Source organism: Rhineura floridana, chromosome 16 (genome assembly GCF_030035675.1).
Source record: "Rhineura floridana isolate rRhiFlo1 chromosome 16, rRhiFlo1.hap2, whole genome shotgun sequence".
NCBI classification, from domain to species: Eukaryota; Metazoa; Chordata; class Lepidosauria; order Squamata; family Rhineuridae; genus Rhineura; species Rhineura floridana.
Window position 1 is genome coordinate 18,637,434 of NC_084495.1, and position 24,212 is coordinate 18,661,645.

Sequence of the window (24,212 nt, forward strand, 5' to 3'; positions counted from 1 at the left end):
TCTTAAAGTAATGTCCAGGAATGCATGTACTTTGTTAACTGAGGTATTATTGTTATTGTTATTAATTCAGTTTGTATGCCACTTTCCTGCACAAACGCACCCAAAGTCGCTCACAACAGAAAAGAAAAAATGCATATCAATATAACAGTGCAACAGTCTAATATCCATTCAAACACAACATAACAATCCAAACAAAAAATCATCTTGATAATTCAAATGTCACAACATTTAAAATACGTTCTGAAATAAAATACATACATATAACTATGTGGCAAATCTCATCATATCCAGTTTATGCTTTAGGAAACAGAAGTTAACATAAGAATCAGAAAGAGATGAAGGAGAGTGGCAGGCAGGAAGGAAGGGGAGTGGCAGAAGCAGAAAGTGGCCCAATCCCACTGCTGCTATGCAGCCTTTGACAGAGCATCTCGGAGGGAATGCGGCCCTCAGCAGAAAAAATGTCACCCACCTCCCTGCTGTAATGTCTACTCTGACAGGCAGCATTACTTCCTGGGGGGGAAATCCAGGGGTACTTTTCTACAGGTACTCAAATGTTGGTGCACCTGTTATCTACTTATGGCTCATCATCATCTATGTAGTTTGTCCTTGGGAAGTGCAGGTTTGCTGGTGGGCTGTTGATCTTTCCTTGCAGCAGGGAGAACAGCCGTCAGTCCCTCTGTAATTCTGTTAGGAGTTGGTTCTGGATTACTTGGAGGTGTTATAATTGATGATGGATGGGGGCTGGTGAGAAAGTGCCTTTGCCCAGAAATATTTTTCAGTGGGTTTTATAATATTTCAATCAGCTTTCAATCTGTCTGGTTTAGGTTTATTTAAAAAAAACAGTTCAATAGTCCCTAAAAGTTTAATCTTTTAACTTGATTTTTTCCCCCTGTGGCTTCGCTGATTGTGAGTTTCCGACCAACCACATGAGTGATGTTTCTCCATGAATTCTTATCCAAGTTTGCCATATAATGCTTTCTTCTAAGTGAAAGGTTGGTGTTACCTCTCCCCTTGAAGATTTAAGCCCAAATAATATTTTTAAAAAATCTGTTGACAGGAACTTATGGCACCAAAGTATCTTTTAAATATGTACTCAGTTATAAATAGATATAATTTTCACTGTTATTAATGAGAGCCTCATTGAAGTAAATGTCACCACTGTATAAATTACCTAGGTATCAATTGTTAACAAGTATTCTGGTATAATTCTCCATTGCAGGGTAATCTTTGTGTGGTTGTCCTGCTATTTTCTATGCGCTTGTTTGTTTAAAACACCTTTGACAAGAATAGCTCTATAAAATAAAGTGTGTCTGTGTGTGCGTGTGTGTGTAGGGATATAGACAGATAGATAGATAATTCTGTTTCCAGCCCATAATAGTTTCACATGTATTCATTTATAAGTCCATTCTGTTCTGTTTCTGCATCAGTCTACAGTTAAAAAGAACAAAAACATGGGCTGGTAACCTCCAGGTTGGATTACTGCAATGTGCTCTATGGGGAGCTGCCCTTGAGGTTGTCCAGAAGCTGCAGCTAGTGCAAAATGCAGCATCTCAACTGCTCACTGGGGCAGCATATCATCACCATGTTATGCTGCAGCTGAAAGAACGGCACTGGCTGGCAATTAGCTACCAGGCTAAGTTCAAAGTGCTGGTTCTGGTGTATAAAGCCCTACACAGCTTGGAACCAGGGTACCTAAAAATTGTCTAAACCCTTACATACACAGCTGGCCACTGCACTCTGTATATTATCCATTTTATCAGGAGGCCCATTCTGCACAATATAGGAATCAGGTGTTTAGTGTGGTGGCACCTACCCTTTGGAATTCCCTCTTATTAAATATGAAGATAGGCGTGCTGTCTCTGTTGTCTGTTCGGCACCTACTGAAGTCCTTTCTTTTTTCAACAAGCCATTTAAAGGAGAGATCTCTCCCAGTCTGCATCTGTTTTGGAATTGTTTTTAGGCGTGTTTAGATGTTTTGATCATTTTATCACTTGTGTGTTTGCTGCCCGGGGCTCCTTTGGCAGAAGGGGCAGGATATAAATCTAGTTACAGAAAGATTAGTTTTATAAAATACACATTTTTATACACATTTTATCCTAAACTAATACATTTTTGTACACATTTTAACGTAAAAAGTGCAATCTTATACACATCGGTATGCATTTTGATCCAAGAACTGTATTGCAAAATTTGGAGTGCAAACACTGAAATATAATTGCATTCTGATCTATGGATTAGTCCAGGAAATGCCAATCAGATCAATTCACTTACAAATATGGACTGAACAAACTCCTCAAATATCATATATCATGTATATTTAATTTGTAAACACACACACAATTAATTCTTGGAAGGAATCCAATATTTGGAAAGCCTTATTTTTGTCACCTGGAGTGTAGAAAAGTGATTAACAGTGCAATCCTAACCATATCTACTCAGAGGTTAGTCCTACTGAATTCACTGAGGCTCACTCCCAGTTATGGGTGCAATCCAGTACACACCTACCTCTGAGTAAATCCCATTGAACCCAGCAGAGCTTACTTCTGAGTAAATTTTATTGGATTGCAGGCTAAATGTATTTGGATTGAAGTTCAAGCATGTTTAAATAATATTTCTAGTGTTAAACTGTTACTATTATCACCTTCTGCACACACCCAGTTGACCTGCATCTTTGCAGTTGATAACTGTTTGAAAAAGGACCTCTTGAATGAATGGGCAAACACTTCAAATGATTCTCTTGCTGCCTCTTATGCCTGGATGCTCCCCAGAACACCCATTTAATCTCTTTCTTCCTTAAAATCCCTCGTCAAAACCCACCTTTCCCATAAAGCCTTTGGCACAACCCTATAGTTCTCATCTTCTACTGGAACTAAGAGGCAGATGCCATGTTTCTCATATAGTTTGTCCTTGTTTTAAATAAATGAATAGCTGATGCAGGACACGGAATAATGGGCTCAAGTTGCAGGAAGCCAGATTTCAACTGGACATCAGGAAAAACATCCTAACTGTTAGAGCCATACAACAATGGAACCAATGACCTAGAGAGGTAGTGGGCTGTCCGACACTGGAGGCATTCAAGAGGCAGCTGGACAGCCATCTGTTGAGAATGCTTTGATTTGGATTCCTGCATTGAGCAGGGGGTGGACTTGATGGCCTTATAGGCCCCTTCCAACTGTACTATTCTATGATTCTAGGGCAAGTTAGGTTGGGACCATGGCATGAGGGCAAAGAATGTGGATAGAGAAAAGGTTTTCTCCCTCTTTCATAACACTAGAACTCAGGGACATCCAATGAAGCTGAATATTGGAAGATTCAAGACAGACCAAAAAAAAGTACTTCTTTATGCAGCACATAGTTTAACTATGGAATTTGCTCCCACAAGAGACAGTGATGGCTACCAAGTTGGATGGCTTTAAAAAAGGATTAGACACATTCATGGAGGATAAGGCTATCAGTAGCTATAATGGCTATAACATCAGACTCCATGGTAGAAAGCAGTATGCTCTTGGATACCAGTTGTTGGAAACTGCAGAAGGGGAGAGTGATCTTGTGCTTGGGTCCTGTTTGCAGGCTCCCCATACACTTCTGGTTGGCCACTGTGAGAATAGGATGCTGGGCTACATGGGCCATTGGCCTGATCCAGCAGGCTCCTTCTGTGTTTTTATGTTAACTTCATGCTTTGCCCTACTATGGTCCTGATGATGTGGAGTCTCTCCCTGAGATTGGTCCTAAGTGTAAGTATGTGCAGCTAAACAGAGCACCTATTCTTCCACTGTTTACCTCCCTCCTCTCTTTGTCATCCTTCCCTTGTATAGAATTTTACATTGTAAGCCCCTTGGGGCAGAGATGTCTTTCCCTGTTGCTAGTCTATAAAGTGCTATGCACATTGATGACCTTCTATGAATAATCGGTTGTGCAAATAATAGGAAACTGGCAAATAAGGTAGCTCACAGGTTTCTCATTTGATGTCTTTTGCAAAGTGTTTAGGGTGCTCTAGAAATGTGCACATAATGTTTAAGCACTTTATTGCAAATCTCACCACCAGAGGGTGGGAAGGGAGAAAGAAAAGGCGGCACGACACCAAGCAATATAAATCATACTGTTAAAATGATTCCAAAGTTTGATTTAACACTCAGCAGCCAGATTAATCAGCTACTCCTCAAATTGCATTCATTTTGTCCCTTTGCGCATTCAGAGGGTGTAATTAAGAAAAAAACATCCGGGACTTTACATTTGGCTCCTGGATTGCAAGGTTAAAGCAGTAAATTTGGGATGGCTTGACGTCTCCCAGGTTAGGAGGAGGCACCCCGCTTTCCCACTGATGAAAAGAACAACTCCTGGCAGAGAGGCAATGAAAGTAGGAGCAATAGGCGAGGGAGGAACATGCAGTGCTAGTAAGTCATTGCACGGATTTAGCCCTGTCCTTGAAGACCTGAAAATATATGTAAAGTGCCACGAATCATGGCAGTGGAGTTGAGGTGGTGTGGTGTGGGGATTTTCAATAGTCTTCTCTTTAGGATAAACCTCATGATAGCAAGACCTGATGACTGTAATAAGGAAAGAACATTAGAACTGTCATGCTTAAGAAAAAAACACTGAAAAATAACATTTGACATCACCATTTCATAAACGTGTTCTATGGGAAGGCAGCCACTATAGACTTGATGAGGTCATGCCTGAACAGGAAATATCAACCCAGGAGGAGGAAAACATGAGGCCATTTACGCTGGCCCTGCGTCCAACTTCCTCTGCCTGATGAGCCCCTGGCCTTCCTGTGTTGAGCGGAAAAGGTCTGAAAGGGGCCATAGCTCAGTGGGAAAGGATCTGCCTTGCATGCAGAAGATCCCCGGTTCAGTCCCCGGCATCTCCAGAAACAGCAAGGAGAAAACCCTGCCTGAAATCCTGAAGAGCTGTTGCCAGTCAGTGTGGACATTAATGTGCTAGATGGACCAATAGGTCTGATTTTATGTACGCATTTTCCTGTGTTCTACCTACATTCAGATGAACATGAATAAAAGTCTCCGTGCGACTGGAAGCCTTGCTTTATCAGGGCTCCCAGCAAGGATTCTACAAGAGTAGAGCCAGTACATATGGGGATATTGAAATCAGCATGCCCCATGTCTCCTAAGTGGGTTGATATTTTCTGTTCACCTGAGCAGCTGGTTCACAAGGGTTAAACACCCCAAGCCCTCTCTTCCATCCTTCATGTTCCCTTCTTGAAGTGCACGTAGCTGGTATCACCGTCGTTCCTCGTCATAGAACAGTTTACATTGAAGAATCTAATTCGCCTCTTGTAATATTAGTATTCCAGGCCATCCAGTGAAGCTGCATGTTGAGAGATTCAGGACAGACAAAATAAAATATTTCTTCAAACGATGCATAGCCGAACTATGGAATTTATTCCCACAAGAGGCAGTGACGGTCACTGACTTGGGCAGCTTTACAAGTGGACTGGACAAATTCATGGAGGATGAGGCAATCAGTGGCTACTAGCCATAATAGCTCTGCTCTGCCTCCACTGTTTGGAGGCACTATGCCTCTGAATACCAGTTGCTGGAGAACGCCAGTGAAAGGAGTGCTTTCATGTCCTGCTTGCGGGCCTCCAGTAGGCACTGTGATAATCGGATACTAGACTACATGGGCTATTGGTCTGATCCAGCAGGACTTTTCTTATGCCCTTAATATAGCCTTCCCGTTTAACCTGCCTCGATTTCCTTCTGACACTTCTTCTGTGTTGAATTGTAGATTGCAAGCTCCGTGGGGCACAAATCTGCAATGTTGTACCTCTTGTAAAGTGCCACGCGCACTTGATGGTGCTGTATGAGATGATGGTGGTGGTAGTAGGGATGATTATGATGTTATATAAGATGATGATGATACATTAAGTCCAGCTTGGAAAGGAGTTTTGTCTGCCAGAGCAGTTTTGTGTTGTGGCTAAAAAGGAAAATAATCTAGCCCTCTTTTTGTCGATGTGGTTATCAGTCAAAGCAGGGAGTCAGTAGTCTGCCCGTCGTTAAGGGAAGACATTATGGAAAGAGAAGGGACAACTTCTGTACCAGTACTACCCATGCCTAATGGGAGATACATTTCTATCGTGTGTGTATGCGCATGGTGTGCATGTGTTATAAAAGGATTTTTTTAAAAAAAAAATCCTATCACACTCCTAGCTGCCGGTATAGCACAGTGGGGAGGAGAGCCTGGCTGAGAGTCCAGAGTCTGTGAGTTCAAATCCCCGCTCGTGTCTCCTGGGTGTCAAGGGTCAGCTAAAGATCACCCCTCAGTGAGTAGCTCAGGGGTTATGTGCCCTGCCACCTGTGCAGCCATGGGCAAGCGGCATAGTCCCAAGGAGCCCTATTGCCCCCCAGCTGGCACTTGCAGACAAGGAAGGGGCTGGCTTGTGCAGCTGTGGCAAGTTGAGCAGGCCCTAGCCAGCTGGGGAGGACTAGCCTCAGAGGTTGGCAATGGTAAACCCCCTCTGAATACCGCTTACCATGAACACCCTATTCGTAGGGTCGCCATAAGTTGGGATCGACTTGAAGGCAGTCCATTTCCATTTTTTTTCCCCATCACACTCCTGTGGAGGAGATGCCACACATCGTTCACCAAACTCATCTAAGGCAAACAACACACAGGAAAACACGACACCTCACTTTCTATACCAGTTGCTAAGAAAGTAGCAAGTGCAACATTGAGACCTGGCCTAGGTGCTGTGCAGGCTAGTCCTAAGGGCAAATGGGGCTCTGCATTACACATGACCAAAACAAATTAGTGTTTATTAAGATGACCATCAGTCATACTAGTGGTGAGCCACCAGTGTATATGACACTTGATAGAGTAAAAAGAAAAAGGTATGTCCCTGCCTCAAGGAGCTTACAGTTTAACGTTCAATACAGAGGAGGCAATAGAGGAGAGGGGAAGAAGATGGAAAAGAGGTTAAAGAGTGGAAGAGTTCAGTTCAGTTCTCCCAGGGGTGGGAAACCTGTGGCTCTCCAGACGTTGTTCAACAGTTAACTCCCATTCACATCGGCAAGTATGTCCAGTGGCCAGGGATGATGGGAGTAGCAGTCCAGCAAAACCTGGAGGGCCATGGGTTCACCACCCGTGATGAATTAGACATACCTAGGTTTCTATTCAGTTGTAATGTGGAGTTGCTTCATCCACTGAAGCCAATGGGGGAGGGCCAAACGATATGCACAGGAAACTGCTGTTGATTAGAATGGAAATGTTGTGATGGACTGGATGTCTGCCTTCAGTGCAATTCCAGGGGAGGAGGGTCTGGGCATTTGGGGTATCCTGGGCATTTTGCTTTATGTTCCTCTTTCTCGGCATATGTGAAAAACTGTAATAATAACCTAGCCAGATGCCTATTCATTTGGGCTGAGTGCTAGAAATTAAAAAGAGTGTCCTCTGAATAGAATCCAGGATGCTATTACAATATATTGTTTAACAAACAAGCTCCATAAAAAACAGCCTTCCCTTTGCCTCCATAAATGGAAATGTTGCTTATGCCCTTGGTTAGGATCTAGTTTTATTTCTTGTTTATTCTGTCATGTTATATGTGTGTGAGGATTTTGTAATGTATACATTGTGAATACTAGGTGTTAAAATCCAACATATCCAGCAAAACCTTTGTTTTCCAACCACAGAGAGAGAGAGAGAGAGACCCCTCTACATTTGTTCTGGCTTTTTTATCACTTTGCAAATTTTTAAATTTTATTTTAATAGCCTTAACAAATTAACAGATGCAGTCCTGCCCCTGTGTGTGCTTTGGTGGAAAGAAGCTCAAACGGGAGACGCCATTCAGATGTGAAGATCTATTACAAGATTGAAATAGATTTCTAATGCTTATATCATTCATCTTCGCAGTGTGTGGTTTCAATCAGGAGAAGAAAATGATGAATTGTTTGACAGGGTTTCCCCCCCTCCCACCCATAGACGCTAAACCATAATATGCTTCCCCCAGTCTTTTCCTAGCTATTACAGACTTTAACATGCAATGTGACCTTGGTTGGAAAACCATGTTTGGTTAGCACAAAAACTTAATCATAAGAAGTCATAAGTAGAATCCTTCTTCTTTACTGCCCCCTTTTTCGGGGACTTGGAAATTTATGGCTTGTGGGACAGGTAGGATATGAACAATGGGGCAAATGGAGTGCAGGGTTATCTCATCTGTGTGAGAACCGCGGGTAGAAATCGATGTGACCTCTGCTAGGCTGTCATCCCAGTTCCCACCCTCTCTGTCCTATTTGTCTTTTGGTGGGGAGCTTAGATCTGGATGCTGTCTCTCTGTGTCTCTCCTGGGCCAGATTATCAAAATGAATCATTGCCTGCATAGCTCTTATATTTCTATTTATTTTCCTGCTGTTGACTAGCTCAGGTGAAATATGATTTCTTTTTGCATTTGATCCTCACTGCAGCCAGCAGCACCTAATTTAGCCGTGTCTATCTCTTTAAAGAAGACTAATGCCATTTTGAAACTTCAATCTACTCTACAGCAACATTACTAACCATAGACCGTGTGCCCTGTCTCTGCAGTCAATATGAATTTTCCTTTTGGCCATTTTAATAGCATTACTTTCTCTGTCCCCCTCCCCACCTCTGATGCCCCCCCTTCCCAAGCAGTTGAGGTTTCTAGATTGTTTTAAGCAGTTTATCCACAATTCATTCATTGTGCGCTCGCACTCGCTCTCTTTTCCTCCACCCCTCCGGTATCCGTTTCAGAGAGGAGTGGTTTTGAGCACAAACAATTAATTTTAAGTACTTGACCCTTAATATGAAATATTTTGACATGGGAAATTGCATATAGTCTTCGACTTGGGAAGAACTCAAGTAACTAGAGGACTGGGTTTTTTTTGTGGGGTAGGGGAGAGATTGGTCACACCTAGAATATTAACTGAATTGATGTGATACGAAGGCAAGAACTTATTAACCACTCTGAATAGTCCTCTGCACTTAACCTCCCTAAGCAGGGATGTCTCTAATGCAAAATAGTGACTGGTGCTTCTGGGTTAAGGGTTTGGGAAATGAATTCACAGGAATGTAAGAAGGTGTCTTAGTGTAAGTCAGATCATTTATCCATCAAGCTCAGCATTGTCTACACTGACTGGCAGTGGCTCTCTAGGGCTTCAGGCAGGGGTCTTTCCCGGCCATACTGGGGTTTGACCCTGTGACCCTCTGCATGCAAGGCAGATGCTGTACCCCTGAGCTATGGCCCTTCCCCAAACCTGAATCTGGAAACAAACCAGCTGCTGCCTTGTATAGGGCCAGCCCAAGACATTTTTTCTGCCTACAGAAGTCAGCCAGAGTGGTAGTTGAGTCTTATTTCAGCTTTGATGACGGAACAGCCTCCTCTGCCACACCCAAGGGCGGTAGGCTAGCTTAGGGGGCACAGGGCAGGTTGTATGGTGCACACACAGGTCTCTCCTTCAACAGCCACTTGCCGCCTTCCAGTAATTGCTATATGAGGCAGTTGCCTCCCTCTGCCCAATGGCAGCCAAGGTATGGAGAACCTTTAGCCCTCCAGATGTTGCTTGCTAGGGCTGATGGGACTTGTAGTTGAGCAACATCTGGAAGGCTCCAGCCTCCCCACACCAAATATACACCTTTCCCTCCACCCCAGGTCCCTCCAGTGTCCAAGACTGCACAGTGGCTGCACTCGCAGCCCTCTGTTTTAACAATCCCCACCTGAAATCTAAAATCTACTTCATCTCAGTCTTCTCTGCTGGTGGTGTTACTATCACAGCTCTTTCATTTGGTGGTGCTCTATGTCCTGCTAACTCTGCTGGCCTCTCCAATCCTCCCCTATCCCAGTCCTGGCCTTATATATGGCCTGGGATCGAGTTGGCATCTTCAGGCTACTCTGGCAGCCAAGCCTTGATTTCTCTGGGGCAGCTCAACATACACCCAGCTTTGTCAGATCTAAGAGAGTATTAGAGTTGGGGCTGTTTCTGGCTCTCTCTCCACACCCCATTTAAACTTTTTTTCAAGCTTTGCCACTACAGGCAGCAACAGCCTTTCCTTGGTGTTTATCCTCATAAAAGCCCTGTACTGCTTGGGACCAGGTACCTGGAAAATCATCTCACCCCTTTATATACCCAGTCGCTCACTGCGCTCTGGAGGCAATGGCCTCCTGCAGATACCATCTCATCAGGAGGTCCGTTCTGCACAACATAGGAATTGGGCCTGTAGTGCTGTGGCACCGACCCTAGGGAAGTCCTTCCCCGTAAATATTAGGCAGGCGCCATCTCTGTTGTCTTTTTGGCACCTCCTGGAGACCTTCATCATCCAACAAGCTTTTTAAGTAGAGATCTTATCCCAGTCTGCATCTGTGCTGGACTTGTTTTTTAAGATGTTTTTAAATGCTTTTAAAAATGTTGTAAAGAAGTTTTGCTTTTAAGATGTTTTAAAATGTTTAAAGATGTTTTTTAGTGTTTTATTGCTTGTTGCTTGCCACCCTGGGCTCCTTCTGGGAGGAAGGGCAGGATATAAATTTAATTAACAAATGAAATAAATCAAGTGGTGTTCAGAGGTATACCACTTCTAAACATGGTAGTTCTATTCAGCTGTTATGCTGATTGATCTGTCCTCCATGAAATTGCCCTGTCCCTTGCCAAGGCCATCTCAAGCTAGTGGCCACCGCCCATTCCTTGCACAAATTCCACACTTGGTTCCTCCACTCCAAAACCACCAGGCAGCTGCTTCTCAACCCAAAGGAGGTTATTCTGCAGTCTCAGAAATGAGCAATTAAAGGAAGGAAAGAAATGAGACAACTTTCTTGACTCTGAGACTTCTTTGTCTTAATAATCGGAGTAACAAACAGAATGGAGCCAAGAGAAGTGATTTGGTTCTAATAACAGGTATAATGCTAGCTGTAATCCTGTAAGGTTTAAAATACAGTCAAAATTTCTGGGTCTTTACATAAAATTGTGTACAATCTCTCCTGCATTCAGGGACATCTTCACTTCTCGTTGGTCATATTGTTTTAACACTTGCTGATTTTAAAAGATCTAAGGATCAAAAGCAATCGGATTTCTTCTCCGTTGCTCTTTTTGATGGAAGGGTGAATTTAATTCTTAATTCTTTTAAATCCTGCTTTGTAATACTCGAAGTTCATGCAACAATGAAAATTTGGGGCTGTGTGTACCTGTAACCACACTATGCAAGTCCAGAAATTAATAATGGGTGCAAAATTCAGCATCCTTTTTTAAAGAAGTTTTAAACGCTTTTTTTTAAAAAAAAGTTTTTAAAGTTGTTTTGTTTTGGTGTGTTTTAGGGTCTGTTTTTGTGATGTTTTGATGTGTTTTTAGTGCTTCTGTTTGCCGTCTTGGGCTCCTGCTGGGAGGATGGCTGGGATATAAATCAAATAAAATCCTGATGAATCTGTTGTACAGCTATATAATCATGTGAAGTCAGACCACTGATCCATGTACAATCTCTTTTCTATATATTATTTTAATGGGATTGTTTTATTGCATATCTTAATTATGGATGTTTATAGTTTAATGTTTTAGTGGGATTGTCTTGTTGTGTATTTTAATTATGAATGTTTAAATTGTAATGCTTGTATAATGGTTTATGTACTTGTAAACCACTTAGAAACCTATTTTGACGTTGTTGTTGTTGTTGTTGTGTTGTATTTAGCTAAATCCTACTTAGAGTAGGCTCGTTGAAATTAATGAACCTAAGTTAGTCATGTCTATTAATTTCAGTGGGTCTGCCCTGAGTAGGGCTATTGTTGAAAACTACCCATTATGGATTGAACCTGGGACCTTATGCATGTGCTTCTCAGATTGGCCCTAAATAACCCCCAACAATTTTGCAACCCTATTTACTTGAAAATTGGCTATGAAACAGTGGGTATGAAATTGAAATTATGGCCATTTTGGGGTCAGGGTGCACAATTATCAGGGACAAAACTTAAAAGTAGCCTCTGTTTTTTTCTATCACAAATGTTCATTTGAATTCATCCTTAGTTGTTCCCAAGGATTAAGATGCTACTTGGTTTTGATGTGTTCCTTCCCTATCTTTACAGAAGAGGTCCAGATTGCCATCCCAATAATGAAACCAGCCCTGGAAAAGGTCCAACTGGCTGGACAGACCTTGCCCCCTGGCTTCCCTGCGCCTTTTCTCTTTGCAGATGGATTATCATCAGTAGAAACTCTGTTAACCAATATACAGGTAACATGACACCCACTTTTTAAGTTTGCCAGCTGCATGGAAATGACAGAGATCCAAAATCAAAATATGTTGGGATCAAGTGTTAAAAAGAAAGATAAAAGAAAGTATTAGTTAAGAATTGTCAAGAGATCCTCTAGTAATACTGTTTGTTTGTTTGAGGTATTTATATGCCATTTAACATATTCAAATATATATATAAAGAATAAGAACAATTAACATTCTTAAAAATTTTAAAAGGTGGTGTTCCAGGAAACAACTCATAACAGCCTGAATTAGAGGCTTGGGGTTCTAGTCAACTCAGAGTAGACCGATGGAATCAATAAAACAAGTTAGTCCTGTCCATTAACTTCAATGGATCCACTCTGAGTAGGACTAACAGTGAATACCACCACTGGTTTCCAAAGTGTACCAGATGGATTAGAACAGGCACAGGGAATCTGTGGCCCTCTAGATGTTGAAAACCGTTCATGGATATTGAACGTTTGACATCTAGTACACATGTAAAATTAACAAATACAATCAGAGTCAGAGAAGGTAGACACTGAGATAATAATCTCATTGATTAATTGAAGTTATTTATTTCATATTGGAATAAAAATATGCAGGATGCATTATTAGGTGAAAGATAGGCTGATGTGTACGAGGTCAAATATGGGGGAGGGATCACTAGTATATTTGGGTTTGGAAGCTTTGTTTTCTGGTGGGAAATTTGTATTCAGTTTAAGAACTGAATGTAAGAAAGGAATTATATATAATTTAACTATTTGTTGATTTTTAAATCACATTTTTAAATAGAAGGATGAATGTGAATTGTGATATTTGCAAACATAGATTACATTATATTACAAATGTTATCCACTTGTTAGCACTTAACATCTGCCTGATAAATTGTTATTTGATGTATATTAACATTTCAAATTATTTTACATATATATTCTGCCTCTCCAATCCATATAAATGATACTATTTTCAGGATGGGTTTGTGTCTGCCTGTTTTAACAGGGGTTGCTGAAAGTCGCTGTAGATAATGCCCGAGTGCAGGAGAAACAGATCCAGCAGGAAAAGAAAGAGCTGAAGATGGAGCTGTGCAGGGAGAGAGAACTGAGAGAGAGCCTGGAAAGGCAACTCACTGCTGAGCTGCAAAGCAGAGGTAAGCATGCTGCTTCTAACGGTTAGAGACCATCCCACTTCCTGCCCATAAGTCAACCCTTTCCATCATCAAAATCTACTTCTTCTGAATCGCCATAGTCTCACCTCTTCTGTACTTGCTTTTGCTGGGTTGTATCCAAGGTAGTGGTAAATTTAACTCAGCGTCATACTTGTTCTGTTGGCGAAATGTTTTACACCATCAGAACATTGTTGCGAGAGAGAATGCTTAAGCAGTTTGCTGGTGTTGCACACTAGACCACAACGAGTTTCCACTAGTGCAGCTGTTGCATTGGATTTCACGGCCATGCAACATGAAAACTCACCCGTCTGCTAGCGCAAGAGCCCTTGCGCTAGTTGGCAGAGAACGTTGCGTACAGCCCATTAGACTACAGTGGGGGGGGGAAAGGGAGAGGCTAGTAGAGGGAAATTTGAGAACAACAGTGGGAAAGGACGACTGCCCTTGTAATCTGCTTATGGACTTCCCAGGGGCATCTCATCAGCTGCTGAGGGAAACAGGATGCTAGATTGAATAGTCCTTTGGACTGATCCTGCAGGGGTCGTCTTATGTTTTTATGAAATGGATGAACTCTTCAGGTCAAAACATAAGAAATCTGTGGTCAGATCTCCAGATGTGCTTCCCCCACCTACCCACCAAATGTCATTGTTCTGTTCTGTTGTGCATATCAGTGCGTACTAGGCTCTCCCTCTATGATAAGAGTGTGGGTCTTTGCCCCCAACCAGGAATTAAGCACACATAACCATAAACCAATGCTGCACCAGCATGCTTGCCTGTAGCCTGCTGGATTGCAGCCACTTGCTTTGATTGTGGCCGTTTGCCTGTCCAGTGCACAAATGGATCTTTATATATTTACTTCCTCCTAGTAGAAGCAGATCTGTATGCACAGATAAAGTAATGGGGCAATTATTTGCCAGCAGTATCTGTCCATATTTAATCCTTCACATTCAGTTTACCTATAAAGAGTATGGAATTGGTAAATAGCAAAGTTATATTAATTATCCATAACAACTGGGAGTTTATTTTTATTTATATGTGGAATAATCATTCCACAGCTTTATGTAATAATTGCTCATTACTGATAGACTGGAGCTAAACATTTATTTGGAATATAAAATTAAAATTCCGAGCTAAAGAAGAGACTATCCCAGACCTACATTTCAAATATGGTGTACAACTCACATTTCACTGACTAAATGGTTGGGGTCGGTGGCAGACTGGGAGACTCGGGGTTGTATTTAACTAAGCCCACTGAAATTAATTAATTTACATTAGTCATGTCTATAAACTTCAGTGCCTATGGCCATACTACCCTGAACACGCCCGATCTCATCTGATCTCGGAAGCTAAGCAGGGTCAGGCCTGGTTAGTACTTGGATGGGAGACCGCCTGGGAATACCGGGTGCCGTAGGCTTAGAGGAAGGCAATGGTAAACCACCTCTGAATACCTCTTACCATGAAAACCCTATGAATACATCTAAAACAGATTCACAGGGTCGCCATAAGTCGTAATCGACTTGAAGGCATATAACAACATTAACTTCAGTGAGTGTCCTCTGAGTAGGACTAGCGTCAAATACCGGCCATGGTGATAAAATTCAATTCAACCACTGGGAAACAAAACAAAACTGTGGGTTGGATCCAGACTTAGTGATACATAGAGTAGACTATCATACTTCAAAAATATAATGATATATTTGGATAGTTTGGATCCAGTTTTGATCATTTGTTTACACTAACCTAAGACCCATTGATTTCTATGGGATGACTATAACTGTGATTAAGTCTGGAGCCAACCAATTGTGTTTTGCAAAGCAAAACAAAAAGACCGAGGCTGTGTTTACAGTTTCCAAATGGAAATAAATTTTATATTCCAAATTCTGCCATTACTTTTTTAATTGCATTATTATTTATAGTAGTAGTAGTATTGGTATTATTATTTTGTATTTATTATTGTTGTTAGCCACCCTGGCCATGATTCATGGAAATATTTTAAATTAATTAAGATTTCATTTTGATGCTCAAATGCCTGGCAAGCAGAATCACCTTTCTCTAATTTCCAGTTATATGTGTAGGGAGAAAGAAAGTGTCTTATAAACCAAAAGCAAAACTTGAAGGTCAGCAGGGAAGTGTCTGTATTTTATAATCCAGAGGAAGGTCCCATTAATGCTTTCATAATTGCATATCCATGTTTCAGCAACAATTCAAAAGCGCTTGAAGAAAGAGAAGAAAGCCAAGAGGAAATTGCAAGAAGCCCTTGAGTTTGAATCAAAGAGGAGAGAACAAGTGGAACAGGCACTTAAACAGGCTACATCAGGCGATGGTCTCAGGATGCTAAATGGTAACGTGTTAGTTGGACCATTGTCGAATTCATATATTCATTCATTTGTTGAAAGCATTTTATGCTGCTTTTCAAGAGTATAACCTTCCAAAGCAGTTTATAAAGTCTGAAAAGATATGGTCTCAATAAAGATTAAAGTAGGAGTACAAAAGAAGATCGCAATAGAAAAAAATGCTGATGGTGAGAAGTCAGTAATATTACAGTTAGAAATACTTCCGTAATACTTCTCACCATCAGATAACCATTAAATGTTAGCTCATCTAAGCTTTGAAGTGTCCAACAGATATCTAACAGATAAACTTATCAATCAGATTAAGGCTGCAATCCTCAATCCATTTTACTTGACATTCTGCTCGTCTTAGAATCCTTTTTTCAGCCCAGTGTAAAAAAACAGAGGAAGTAGGAATGTTTCTAAAATTGTCCCCATCCGAACTTTTCACCAGGTTTTGGAGAACCAAATAAACCAGATCTTGATTCTGTCGTGGAACGTTAGGAACATTTTTTTTCTTTCCAAATGAACAGTTTACTACAGCTTTCAGTTCCTTTGGTTCATTCTTGCCCTTCGCTCCTGCTTCATTCAAAATAGGCACATGTGCATTGCTTTTTTGCAATATTCCATCAACTCATATGCCTATGCTATCAATGTAGAAGGGGAAAAGGACATGAATGAAATGCAAGATGCAACAAATGATATGGGCTTCTATTCTGGGATTAATCTGAGAAATTATCTTCCTTAAACTAGAATGCAGGAGAATTGGAATGCAGGGAGGAACTGAACCCAGAGAATCTGCTCACCCCTGCAGAGAAGGAAGAGCAAAGCGGAATAGTCACATTTGCAAATGGAAGTACATGAAATACCCTAATGCAGCTTCCATGCATTTCAAAGCGGGCATATGCATCAGAATTTCCTGGTTTGAGTGTACTCCATTAGCAGAATGAGCTGATTACTCTCGGGTTGTCTGGAAAGCATCTGAAACATATTATAAAAGGTGAAAACAACATAACAGTAATGCCTCATGTTAGCAGACCTGTCTCCCTTCAGCAATCTCTGCTGACGTAAAAGAGAAAGAGTGTGGTATAGCAATTCGAGTGTTTTAATAAGACTATGGAGACCTAGATTCAAATCTCCAAAGAGCCACAGAGGTTATTGGGTGACCTTGGGCCAGTCACAATCTCTCAGCCTGTTCTCCCTCACAGGATGTTTATGAGGATAAACGAGGAGAGGGAACCTTGAGCCCCTTGGAGAAGAGGTGGGCTGTAAATATAATGAATGATGAAATCTTAGTTTGCTCTGAGAATATCTTTCTTTGGATGTTGCAGTCACATGAATGTTGTGCCTTGCAGATGCTGGGATTCCAGACATGGAAGTTGAACACAATGGAACCCAACATGATAACGTGGCAATGCAAGGTAGAGTATGTTTTTGGTTTTGCTCCCCTCCTTTTTGCTTCTAATCCAACCAGTTAGTTTTTAACTTCTTTATACGGTTAATGATGGCAACAAAGCCTACACAGCCCTATGGATGCTTCCAAAATGTGCCTTATACAAATTTCTCCAAAATTTGTTTTGAATTCAAAATCTACCTTATATTATGGTTATAGCCAGCTGAATTCTACTCATAGTAGAATCATTCAAATTAATGGACCTAAGCTAGTCATGTCCATTAATTTCAGTAGGTCTACTCTGAGTTGGACTAACATTGGAGACAACTCCCTGGTTTCATAAGTGGACCAGATGGATTAGAACAGGCATAGGAAATGTGTGGCCCTCTAGATATTGTTGGACACCAACTCTCATCAGCCCCAGCCAGCATGGCTAGTGGTCAAGGATAGGGATGTGCTCACATTTTGCAAAATTCGAATTTGACACTGGATTTCCTATTTATTTGCGCTTTTTTGTGCTCGCGAATTGGGTTTTTTTCTAGTGGTTTTCCGTGGCTGAAGCAGATTTCTTTTTCAAAAGCTTCAAAAATATAGACTTTCCCTCAAAATATCAATATTAATATTTATCATTTAATTTTTTAAAAAAAAATCTATGAAAAATTGATATTTTAAAAAATATCAATCCTGATATTTTTGCAGGGGAAAAACAGATCAGTATTCATACCAAATAGCGAACATAGATCCCTGACGAAATGGTACCAGAAGGAATTTCGATAGAGTTGAAATTGAACCAGCACCAAAATGTGGATCCCATCCCTAGTCAAGGATGATGGGAGTTGGGGTCCACCAACATCTGGAGGGCCACAGCTTCCCCTTCTCTGCATTAGAATGTCTCCATAATTCCATTTGTGTTCAATTCCAAATTTTGTACAGAGCACAGTGTATGCTCAGTTTGCCACAGTTTTCAGTTCCTTCCTGTCAGCCCATCCACCCCACCGCAACATGACCATCATATGTGTGTATGATAATTGGTTAAACAGCAGCACAAAAAGTATTCTTGATGTAATCGTAACTATGAATGAATGCATCAAGAGCCCTTTTCTGTGGCATTTTGCTGATGCAGTGATGTGTTTGTGTTCATTGATGAAACACAGTAAAAAAAAAAGAAACTTGATGTGATTGTATAGACAGTTGTGTCCAGATTTAGGGGGGGTGTCTTACCAATGTGTAGGAGCCCACATGCACTTCAGTAAAGGATTGCACAGAAAGAATCTTGTTGCAAATGTTCTATGTTGGAGCACCTTATCCCTACTTCTCCTTTGTGTTCAGTGCACACCAAATGTGTCCTTGTCCAGGGCCAGTCCTATCATTAGGCAGAGTGAGGCAATTGCCTCAGGAGGCAAAGGCATGGGGGCAGATCCCGGCTGTTCCCTTCCTGAACCCTACTATTGAAAGACAGAACCTTGTCTGCCACATGGCCAGTTCTAGCCTTTCACAACCTTTGGGTCCCTGGATGTGGCCGGACTACAGTTCCCATAATTCCTGACTGTTAGCCATGCTGATTGGGGCTGATGGGAGTTGTAGTTCAACAACATCTGGGGACCCAAAGGCTGGGAAAGGCTGGCCTATCCTGTACCCTCATAACTAGCCTAGGGCTCTCAGGTGCAATGGAGGACACTGTTGAGATCAGTACTGAAATAAGATTGAACTGCCCATCCAGTCTGCACATGGAATGGGGGCACATAGAATCACTGAGTTGGAAGGGGTCTAGTCCAACCCCCTGCTCAATGCAGGAATCCAAATTAAAGCATGCCCAACAGGTGGCTGTCCAGCTGCCTCTTGAATGCTTCCAGTGTTCTCCTTCGCCTCAAGCCACAAAATCTCTTGGGCCAGGCTTGCCCTTGGAAAGCATCCCTGTTTCCTCAGCATGCAAGTCTTCCCTCTTTCCTCTTGTGTGGGCAACCTGCACAAAGTTGCACTGTAAAGCTGAAGAAGAGATTTGTATTTGAATGCTGTTCTTTTTCAGTTGCCATAACTCACTCGCAGGCCAAGCGCAAGGATGGTGCATCAACCAATTTTTATCAGCCAATCTCCGTTTCCCATAAAATAAACATACTGGGTATCATTAAGTGCACCTTCAGATCAATGATTTTTGCAAATGACATTCAAGTACCGTTCGAGTGGTACATTTTTTGCTGATAAAAGCAAATTAAATTAGCGCAACTACAAGCGGTGCTGATAAGAACTGAGGCCCGAACAGCAGCACCATTAGCTAACAAAGTAATATTTTCTCTTTACTGCTTTCTGCCATTTAGTTATTATCCTATTGGAAATCTAATTATAATCCTTCTACTCCCCAGTCAAACTTCACAGTTTTTGCAAGCTTAGCACTGACATGTGATTTCATTACGTTTGATTGCTCGCACCCAGATTGACTTAACTTCACTCGGAGACCTAAAAGCCCTCTCAGTTTCTCAGATTCCCTGTTTGCACATTACAGCAACAGCTCCTTTAATTAATTAGCATGAACAGCAGTAACATGAACTGCTGAACAGAAAATAACATCATTTTATGATCGCAGGGAGACTTCTCCTTTTGCATGTTTATACCTTAGTTAACTTTTGTATATTATTATATTTCATTGAGTAAGAGCCTGGAGGTGCAAAAAGAAGAGAAGAAGAATAAACAATGTTAGTGTTTCATCTTAACTTTCTCTTCTTTTATATAAAAATGTGTTGACGGTTATTTAATAATACAGATATGCCAATGCAGGAAACATGAAAACCTTCACATTTTATAAAACAAGACAACAGGAAACCTGGAGGGTGATTCTGTCAAAGTTAAGCACTTTTAGATCCCAGTGATTTCATTTGGAAAGAATTAAATGTATGGTTAACTCCAGTTTAAATCAGTGAAACCTACACGTGGTACCCTTTTTTATCACATGTTTATGGCCCTGGGGGCAGCAGCAACTGCACTCCCTGCCACTGCACAACACCATTTTTTTCTCAGCTGCACCAGAGTAAGGGCACAAAACATGGCTCTCACTCTGATTTGGCTTAATGATATTACCACAAAACCACTTCAGAGTGAGGGAAATCCTTCCATCCCTCACTCTGAATTGGCTTTGTGAAATCATCAAGTACCCAGCTTTGATTAGTTACATTATGTTGTCATGAATCTAAATCAGAGTGAAGGCAGAGCTTTCTGCTCTTGCTCACATGTTGCATTAAAGAGCTAAAAGAAACAACACCTGTCATCAGCATGGAGCACACCGACATTGCCAGAGGCAGCATTAAAATAAGCAAATACTTTTTCCCTATGTACAGGGCCCCCTGAAGAATCACTGAAATGCGGGCCTGTTTGCAGATATTTGCACTTGGAAATACTTTTGTAAGGGGGACAATTCAAATATGTGACAACCCCCCTCTTCAGAAGTGGTACAATCTAGCATCTGATTTTGCTGATTGAGCAGTTTTAATTGGCCCTTTGAAGCTTAGAGCTCTTCTCCCTGACATGTTATTATTTATTTATTTCTACACTGCAAGGTGTTGCCAGCACTCTCCATGTACGGAGAGATTTTACACAACCTATTCAAACATGCAGCACACACACACACACACTTACATTCTGAAGCGGTAGGATCATTGAAGCTGTGCTTGGGGCAAGATTTACACATGAGTGATTATCTACAAAAATCTCTTGTGTGCATGTACCTGCAACACCAGCAGTGGAGCAACATCGTACGGGCCCCTCACGATGCTGAAATGGACACACTCTGAGAATTAAGGGAAGGGCCACAGCTCAGTGGTAGAACACCTGCTTTGCATGCAGAAGATCCCAGGTTCACTCCCCAGCATCTGCTGATAGGGCTGGGAAAAACCTCTGTCTGAAACCCTGGAGAGTTACTGCCCGTAAGTGTAGATGATTGTGAGCTAATGGACCAATGCTCTGACTCGGTATAAGGCAGCCTCCTATGTTTCTATTAAGATTCCTACCTCCAAAATTGTTGTTTCTTCTTTTCTTCCACGATACCAAATATAGGAGACATCTATGCCATGTATTAACAACACTGTTAGGAAAGAAAATATCATCCAAAGGGGAAATTACCATCATTAACATAGGATTTGGCTCACAGGCAAAACTGTGAGATCTTTATTCATGTTACGCAATGTGCTAGGTCTGACAACCCTTTCTAAATGTCTTGCTTATTAAGGCAGTCATGCATTTCACGGTAGGTTGTAAAACAGCCTATCATGCACTGGGGGCTCATAAGCATATTTTAGTGTTAGGGAATATCATTTATAACCTTTTTATATTGTCAATATTATCCCTAGAGAATTAAATTATGCTTTAAACTACTGTAAATCCACAGTTTGGCTCACCTTTGTCTAATTTCATTTTTTAATACAATGAAGCCCACATAAATGAATATTTGATTATGGGATAAACCTAATAAAAGAATACGTTTATGGCCCAAAGATTTATTTAAAATCTTGACTATGTAATACAGAAGAAATGCCATAAAAACGGAAACATCAGTAGGTCCTGAACGTTCTGTGCAGGATGAATTTTTGACCTTAGCTTCTCTTCTTTAACCAGCTTGCACAGAGCTTGAATGGTGCAAAAGATGTTGGTGGGTTTGGGAAAGGAAGGGAAGTGAGAAATAATTAGAATAGCATCATCTCATAGGGCTGGTTCCCACATGCCTTATATTGCAGTCGAATGAGTTCTGCATCAAGGCGTGACTTGCATGTGTGAATCTCAGACTAAACTTCCACATCCAGCTCAAAGTCAACGTCTATGGCACTCTTCAAAGCAAGAACTTCCATGGTGTTTGCAACAGAAAACCCCACCACACCACTGTCACCAAAAGAATCAGCAAAAAGTTCTAAGCAGCCTGCACAAAGCGGCCCACAGTTTTTCTGTTCTTGTCGTCCATTGTGGTCCATCCTGCCTGCTCTGTTGTTAGCTGAAGTGGATTGTTTCTCCACTCCTAGCAGGGCCCAGATTAACAGAGATTAGGCTCCTTCCCTTCATGATAAACTTGGTCTATTATGACATCTCAGCATGGCCATCATCTGCTTACCATAATCACATTATTTTTCCATCAAAGTGAATTGCTTCCTGTATACTGTCAGATCCTACCCTTGACCTGTCATTGTCTACCAGGCCACATCACTGAGCTTGCCCATTCTTGGTCCCTTGGCTCATGCACAGTTGTCTTATGTGACATGTTGAAAGGTATATACCCTTCGGCCAAGCCCTAATGAATCTCACAACAATAGGGTTACTCTGCTGTAAAGGCCTCCACAGCCCAGTTCTCCTGGCACCCTTTTTGTGGTTCCCAGGCTCCTGTACATTCCTCTGGCAAACATTTGTGCCTGATATTTATTTGTGTTTATGTCCAGCCTGCACATTAGATCATTGCTGTTTGGAGAGCACAAACTCTCTTAAAATCATGAAACATTCAATTACTAATTAGCTGTTTCCTGTTTGTAATAGAGTGAACATGCTGGATGTTGATTAAAATTCAACTCCCGCACTTGGCTGTTTATAGTTCCAGATGTTTTTGTTTTATCTAGGAGTTTACTCTGACAGCTCCCGTTAAATGATAAATCACTCATATTATAGCTGAAATGCATTTCAAAATTGAAATGTAGCAAAACTTGGTGATTGCTCCAAGGATCTGTGTTGGTTAGCCGGTTAATACAGGTTCTTTCCTTATGAAGATTTGGTATTGGCATATGTAGAACAGAAATGGGAGATATGTCAGCATTATACACATGCTGGTTGGGTTGATCAGTTCACTGCCGCCTCCAAAATCAGTAGCTGCTGGTGCAGTTGTTTGGGCTTTAAATCTATTCTCTAATAGGAATATAGATTTGCATTCCTTTGGCTCTTCATAGAATTCCCCCCTCCCTTGAGCTTAAAGCAGCATCTTTTTTATTATTATTAGGAAAAGAGGTAGGTGTCTCTTTGCTTTTTCAGATAAAGAGAAATGCGGAAAACAAAGGTGACAGAAGTGGCTTCCCCTCCCGATCCCAAGAGAAGATATTGATTTACTAACCATACCGATTTGTAATGCAATCTTTATGTTTTAAAAATATGCCGTCTTGCAGATGGACTGGCATGTGAAAAGCATAATTCACTTTGTGTAGTAATAAAGGTATTCACTTGATTCACTCAATGCCATTTTCTTGAGTCTCTTGCTTTCACATTCCAGAATATATGCACAAAGAAAATAAACGAAGCTGTTGCAGGCTAGGACCCCACATCGGTACTGGCAAGGCTTGGATAAAGGGCAGACTAATAGCAGGAGACTAATTGTCTGGGTTGGGTATCGGGCTAGATGGGAAGCACTAGAAGCAGGAAGCTAAGGATGTTGCTCCAGCAATAATCTAAAGTCAACTGGATTTTTATATTACTGTAGCCAAGAGGTTCTCTTTACTTCCACCCTCTCTGATGAGGGCTATTGCAACTTAAAGGGGCCACACCCTCTTTCCCAGGCATTGATTTCGATAGGGTGGGGAGTCTCCCACTTCTGCCAGCTCTCTGGTAGTAGTGGTGGGGTGCCCCATACACACACGCACACACACCAAGGAGAGTTCTGAAGAAGAGTCCTCAGAAAAGAAAGAGGCAAGTGCTGTTGCTGGGGCTCTCCACCCATGGGAGTCTCTGGAACGGCAGGTATTTCTGGGCATGGCTTCTCTACCCAATCTTTCCCCCCCTCATCTGTGTCGTCAGGATCTGAGTCTAGCACCATGACTTAAACCGGCTGCGTATTGTCATATTTTTAAGCAGAAAAGAAAAATTGATTCTAAAAAATCATCTAAAGTGGTCATAAGCTAGTCATATTCTAGCTTGCTGGCTGTTGAGGTCTTACATGAAATCTGAGTGCATGACTTTTCACCAGAGGCATGTAGCACCTAGTTTTGTTTTTATTAACTTAGAAAGGAACTGGAGTCTTAGGGCTTCTTTCCTTAATGTTGTGCATAGCTCTTTTTGCTGTTATCAGACTAGTTCAACCCTTGGCTATTTTTCCTCGCCTGTACAGACAGATAAATAGAGACAGGAGCCGCTGAAGGTTTTTCTGCTGTGGAGAAAACTCTACTTCCATCCATCTTTGCTCCTTTAATAACACACA

General features: G+C 41.5%; 1 protein-coding gene and 1 non-coding gene across 5 annotated transcripts in view; both read left to right on the forward strand.

Moving 5' to 3' along the window:
* DACH2 (dachshund family transcription factor 2) overlaps positions 1-24,212 on the forward strand; it is a 406,794-nt gene that overhangs the window by 381,088 nt on the left and 1,494 nt on the right. For all 4 annotated transcript variants that reach the window (XM_061598827.1, XM_061598830.1, XM_061598829.1 and 1 more), the window contains 4 exons: positions 12,032-12,177; positions 13,180-13,327; positions 15,540-15,683; positions 17,028-17,093. In XM_061598827.1, coding sequence (XP_061454811.1) covers positions 12,032-12,177; positions 13,180-13,327; positions 15,540-15,683; positions 17,028-17,093 — 504 coding nt within the window. The remainder of the gene's footprint in view (positions 1-12,031; positions 12,178-13,179; positions 13,328-15,539; positions 15,684-17,027; positions 17,094-24,212) is intronic.
* On the forward strand, positions 14,638-14,756 carry LOC133371544 (5S ribosomal RNA). Its single transcript, XR_009759337.1, has one exon. It is a non-coding gene; the product is annotated as a 5S ribosomal RNA (ribosomal RNA).